The sequence below is a fragment of the Salvelinus fontinalis genome, chromosome 13 (assembly GCF_029448725.1).
Source record: "Salvelinus fontinalis isolate EN_2023a chromosome 13, ASM2944872v1, whole genome shotgun sequence".
Taxonomy (NCBI): Eukaryota; Metazoa; Chordata; class Actinopteri; order Salmoniformes; family Salmonidae; genus Salvelinus; species Salvelinus fontinalis.
In genome coordinates this window covers 15,455,534-15,462,078 of record NC_074677.1, presented here as the reverse complement: position 1 = coordinate 15,462,078, position 6,545 = coordinate 15,455,534, and the positions used below count along the sequence as shown (strand labels likewise).

The 6,545-nt window shown below is 40.4% G+C and overlaps 1 protein-coding gene across 1 annotated transcript; it reads left to right on the top strand.

Annotated features, from left to right (window-relative positions):
• The first annotated feature begins 2,787 nt into the window (after window positions 1-2,787).
• On the top strand, window positions 2,788-5,879 carry smtlb (somatolactin beta). The gene is made up of 5 exons (XM_055941853.1): window positions 2,788-2,844; window positions 3,169-3,347; window positions 4,060-4,173; window positions 4,355-4,534; window positions 4,744-5,879. The coding sequence occupies exons 1-5, from the start codon at window positions 2,829-2,831 to the stop codon at window positions 4,942-4,944; spliced, it is 690 nt and encodes a 229-aa protein (XP_055797828.1). The 5' UTR covers window positions 2,788-2,828; the 3' UTR covers window positions 4,945-5,879.
• The last annotated feature ends 666 nt before the right edge of the window (window positions 5,880-6,545 follow it).

Here is a 6,545-nt window from a genome sequence, read left to right as displayed (position 1 = left end):
AACTGAAAATGGCGAGTACAGGCATTCGTAGCTAAATGCTTTTGGTTAGCTTGAGAATAACAATTGCATGATTTATCATTCTACGGTATGTATGTAATGGACATATAGTACAATGTTATGAACTGACACTGAATCGTAGGAGCAAACTGCTAGCTATGTAAAAGTTGGACGGAAGAACGCCCAGTGCTGCTTACCTGGGATGCCATCATCACACAGTCCTTCTTCGTAGGTGTGTCGGAAAGAAAGGCAGAACAGTATTGGTTGTAGCCAAACTGACACTCCAAAAATGGCAAAAATGGAGGGTGATTGATAGCGAAATGAAATGGAGTTTTGTTTTCAAATACTTTTTTTCTTCTCTAAATATTTTTGGGGAACAAAATGCATAAAGTTTTGCGTTCTATTACAAAATATTTAATTGCAAAAATGTTTTTTTAACTTTGAAGCCTCGTTTTTGCTTTCAGAAAAATTATTTTTGATTGAAAATAAAAAACGTTTTGCTCTCGACAAAAATACATTGATTTGTTGCAAGTTGGGGAGGGGGGCTAATAGCTGAACGATAGACTAGTCAACCTTTACTAAAGAATAGTCTAATAGCCGAGCTAGGCGTGAAAACCCCCCCTCCTATCACAGACCAGATTTGAACTAACAACCAAGGGGGAGTTAGAGCACTTACTATGCATTTGGGTCCCAATGCACTACTGTGTCTCTAACTGACAATGACTGGGCAATATAAACCAAATAATAAACTGATAATTGTGCACGACTTCAAATGAAACAAGCAGGTTTCGATCCCTCAACCTTGCCTGAAGTCCAGCGCACTATCGACTGTGCACCAAAAGCATGCTCAAGCCGCAGAGTCGAGAGAGTGCATATGTTAGTTATCTACCTAACGTTAGTAGTTATACATCAAACTTGACAGTATATTAACTATAGGCAATCTAACTACCCAACGTTTATTGACTTGATTATTCCTGTCATTCTTAGCTTAGCTAAATGGTATAGTCGTTGTGCATTCTCAATGGACATTCCGGTGCTTTCCTAAATTTGCTCTGGCTATCTACACCGATTTCATATCACTCTCATCTGAGTACCAGAGCGCAGAATAATTAATTTACGAGCGCTCAATACCCGTTGAACATGGCCGGTGTCAGTAAACATCATCAAAAAAACACAAATAAATTGTTTCCAGCAGCACAGTTACAGTCATCAACACTCTGGTTAACAAGACAATTGCCTAACCAGCTCTGCTAGGGTGAGTAAAATGATCAGAGTGGTCTCATTTGTGCTTGACTGCCGTTGTAGGGCCAGAACGCTCAAATCAACCCTACAACATGGGAGCGAAACGGTCTGAATTTATAAACTGACAAACTGACAATCTGACAACGTTCTGAATTTATGAGCGTCACGTTGTACAGTGCCATATTTTCCGTTCCATCCTAAGAGAAACTCAGAGGGTTTTTTGTTTTTCATGGAAAAGGAACACCATAATATTAATCAAATGAATTAAGCAAGTACCAGTCAAAAGTCTGGACACACCAACTCATTCCAGGAATTTTCTTTATTTTTACTATTTTCTACATTGTAGAATAGTAGTGAAGACATCAAAACTATGAAATAACACATATGGAATCAGTTAAGAACAAATTCTTATTTACAAGGATAGCCTACTCATTCCTCCCTGTTGGGGAATTGAACCCGGTCTCCCGCATGCCCTCCCCATCTCTGTTAATGCCAATATGGAAGAATATCAAATGCTTCTAAATGATGCCCTCTGGTGGTCACACTAGCACTAACTTGCAGTAACAGAAAAAAAGGCTGACAATTAAATGACGTGCCACAGAATGCGCACACCATACGTGCTGCCGCAGTCTAACACAACTTTTAAAGGAGGAACCACTGTAGCTGCTGCTTTTGCAACAGAGTAAAGAAAATACCCCCCCAAAAACATTCAGTGAAAGTTAAATAAGTTATTCAAACACCTCAAAATAACCTATAGTTTACATTCTCAGAGTGTTAATAAAACCTCCCAGTAAAACTTTCAAGGATCTAAAGTAAAACGTTCTCAGAACTACCCTACAACCTAAAAATAAACATTCCCAGAACAGACAGATTTTTCATTTCTGTTCTCAGAATGTATGGCTTTGTTCCCAGAACCAATGGAAAACTAAAGATGTACTTTCCCACAACTTCCAAGGAACCAAATGTGCTAGCTGGGGACAGCTTAGCATCACCTGTGAACCACACTTGTCCATCTGATGGCCTGTGTGTGTGTGTGTGTGTGTGTGTGTGTGTGTGTGTGTGTGTGTGTGTGTGTGTGTGTGTGTGTGTGTGTGTGTGTGTGTGTGTGTGTGTGTGTGTGTGTGTGTGTGTGTGTGTGTGTGTGTGTGTGTGTGTGTGTGTGTGTGTGTGTGTGTGTGTGTGTGTATCAGGGTGGGGGATTGGATGAAATCAGAATACACATCTCTGATGGACTAATAAAGTATCGTATTTTATCTCATGGTGGAGAACTGGTTCATGTTTATTCCCTTCAAAGTGTTTTTTCCACCCACAAACCATACATTAAAGCAAGAATCTTTCTTCCTCATTTATTTATTCCTGCTCAGTAAAATTGGTATTCATGGTTCTCTTTTTCCTTCCAGGAGAAGACGATGCATAAAAACAAGAAAGGGAAATGGTCTTTAAAGATCAACTCGGCCCCTCTTACGTTGGAACCACACGACCCCTCATGGCCATTCATAACACCTGAATAGTATAAGAAGACCATTGAAACCTTCAGTCAAAACAAGGTAGGTTATCCAGAGTGTAGTTTTCACCTCAACACCAGCAAAATGAACAACAACAAAGGTAGTCTATCCTCTGAAATGCTACAGAAATGACAACAAACCCAAAGTGACCTCCGAATCACACAAATGTGATTGCACATCCTCCTGAAGTACTTTGAATGACTCTCTGCTAAATTAGCCCAAAAATATGGCTCACCTGCGCTTTAAAGTGTTGTTGTCTGTTAACCCTAGCCACAACATCAAAACACAGACACCGCTGGAGAGTTTATAGATGTGTCACCTTGTAGTCCTTGAGAATGAGAAAACATTTGTTAAAAAAGAGAACATCCTGTATGCTAACCATGACCTGTGTTTGTGTACCTTTTGTCTGCCGTGTGCTCCCCAGCTCTGCATGGCTGTGTGTTGCTACTACTCTGGCCCTTCCAAGGCACTACGGGGTCTATGGCGGAGTGTCAGGATCCTGGTAGCACTCACTGCACCATCTCCCTGGAGAAACTCCTGGACCGGGCCATCCAACACGCTGAGCTCATCTACCTGGTCTCAGAGGAGTCTCTCACCTTGTTTGTGAGTACAACCTACCAGAAATGTATGTTAAACATGGGTTGGAAATACAATAATTATGTTTTTTATTGTAGCACAAATTTAATTGTAACACGTAAAAAATTTATTCTACCTTTGCTTTCAAAAATACATGAAAAGCTAGTTTGGAGTGCATTTTTGGTTTCTAAATACATTTAAAATGTATTGTAAACAGATGATCAAGTCATTTCACATCTGTCGTGGTCTGTCTTCTTTCATTCAAACCTTCTCTTGATTTTGATCGATTGGATCACTCCTTTGTATATGGATCGAGCATGCAGAGACGGAGCTCATGCCAAATGTCTTCATAACTTTATTCAAACTTGAATGTTCATAACTGTAGTATTTTACGAGAAGTGCTAGATGTATAAACCTATTACTATTACTATTACCAGTGAGAACTTGAAAAACTGTTTTATCCGGTGTAGAATGATATGAAGTGTGTGCACTTATAAAAAAAGACTAACATATGTTGTTGCTGTTAAAATATCCTTTAAAACGTCCTGTTTGGAAAGCTCAGTATGGTTTGTGCAGTAGGGAAGTGAGGCTTGTGAACTCCCTAGATGAAAACAGATCAGAACACAAATGCGTTTCTTGTCAACAGATGGCTTATGCTGGAAGGGTCTTGCTATGCGCCAGTCTCTGTTAGTGTTTTCTTCTTACTTTGTTCCATTTCTCCCTCTCTGGCTCCGTGTAGGAGGAGATGTTTATTCCCTTCCATGTTCGAATTCCGTTGACTCAAACAGGGAACACGTGCACCACCAGCACCTTATCCATCCCCACTTCCAGAAGTGAGGTCCAAGAAAACTCTGTAAGCAGGCATGGAACTGACAGAGAGGCAAAGGCTGTGTTTATATTGCTAGCTGTTTTTACTTCAAAATAAAAAAATTCAATGCCTATTGCTCATAACATCCTCTGCATATGGTGGGTTTTTGTGTTGACTGAAAGAGCTTGATGCCATTGTTTCTCTATTTGGTCCTCTCTTGTTTCAGGACAAGTGGCTTTTGCACTCCATTCTGTTCCTAATCAAGTTCTGGATTGATCCCCTGGTCAAGCTGCAGACTTCGTTGGATCGCTATGACAATGCCCCCATGGCACTGATCAACAAAACCAAGTGGATATCAGACAAGCTGATGAACCTGGCGCAAGGAGTGACCATCCTCATCCAAAAGGCGAGTCATAGGTCATATCACTGTTGCAAACAGATGTGCATACAATACACTGCTTTCATGAGATATCCTAACATATAGTGTCTCAAACACTTTTGGAAGTATTTTTGACAAAATACAGCAGTACAGTACAGTATTTTCTCTCTCTCCAAATATAGCTGTTTTGGTTTGTTATATTAAAGCTAATGAACGTTCTTTATATTTTCTTGCAGATGCTGGGTGAGGGTGATGTGATGCTGGAGAAGAACAACAAGAGCCTGGCAGACTACCCTGTGAATTTTGACATGTTTGAATCGGTGCTCAGGGACTATACCTTACTGGCTTGCTTCAAAAAAGACACCCACAAGATGGAGACCTTCCTCAAGCTGCTCAAGTGCCGGCGGAAAGGTGGCCTGGGCTGCTCTCTTTTATAGCAGAGACCCTCCAGTATGGAGTAGCGTGAAGTTGCTCCTAGATGCTGACCTCGGGTCAGTTTTGAATTTCCCCACTAATGGCTAAGGTTAGGATTGGGGGAGGAGATCCTAGATCTGTACCCAGGGGGAACTTCTCCTCGGAGCCTCCAGTAGATACAATCTGTCCTTTCAACCGACTACCTGAAATGAACACAAGCATTATTCCCCTCTTCCTCCAACAACTTCAGCTGCTTTCTGTAGTACCTATCAACATGCTAAAGTTAAATATGCCATGTATGTTCTTGCTGCCCTATCAAGCTTGCTTGAATACCTGTAATGGTAGCTATATAGCTAGGTAGGGGTAAAATGAAATGGTATGTGAATACATGTCTATTTCAAATTTTTACTTTAAGCAATTCTAACATGTGCTTATACAATCTGTGCTAACATAGCATTTAGTATTTTATACACAATATGTTGACATAGCATTCAGCATAGGAGCTGCAGAAGATATGTCTACAATATGTCTCCATGTTTAAAAAAAAGCACCAGGAATGGGAGCTCGTGTTGCCTTTTTAAGAAGGCAAGCGAGAAGAGATTAGAACAGCAAATATAAGAACAGCAGACCGACATCTTTGTACAGAGGGGGAGGTATGACTCATCGCAATCCTCCTCATGTTAGAATAGAATAATATATACAGGGACACAACTTTGGTTTTAGAAGTGGGGGGGACATAAATTGTCAGGGGGTCTTCCCTCAGATTTTTTTGGGGGGGGCATCAAAAGCTTATTTCCTGCATTTCTACTAGGGCTGTCCCCAACAATAACAAAAATATTAGTCCACCAAGAGTAGTCTTTTCTTTGGACCAATCGATGGGTCTACATTTTAAAAAGTGTATTTTTCCGTATATAGACACACCCTATGTGTTTTAATAAAATCAACTATGTGTCCTGAACTTGTCTGATGCTGTTTGATTAAATTAAGACACACAAATTACTCAAGAGGGAGCCAGAGATCAAGATAGCCTAGCCAGAATTAAAATTTTAAAAAGTTTCCTACACTCCTTCTCCCACTGCTGCTGGGAAAGTAATTCTGCTTTGAAAGTTGATAAAATTGTAAAATCTCTTTTGACAAAATGGCCCTTGAATGTTTTGGTACATATACTGGAGAGCTATTCTTTGTCAACACCCATTCAGCATCATTCACACCCTCTTAAGCTTTAGCCCCACTCATCTCTTTAAGGATTCACATGTGAGGCCATGTACTAAACAACCAAAGATTTCAAGACAAAAGGTTGGTTTATACTTTGGGTGTGTTCGTAAATTTTATTTGGAGCGCCAGAGTGTTTTCTGGGCATTTGTAAACTCAGAGCGTTGTCAGATTATCCGTTCGAGTGTTTCACTCTCGGAGTAGGGTTGATTCTAGCGTTCTGACCTAATAAGAGCAGTCAAGGACACAAGCTAACTGGCTAACATTGGCTAGATTGCTAGCTACTTCCAGACACAAATGAGAGAATAGCTCACTCTGACCATTTTACTTGCCCTAGCAGAGCTGGTTATGCTGTTTTTATGTTATCCAGAGTGTTGGTGACTGCAACTGTGCTGTTGGCAACAATTTGATT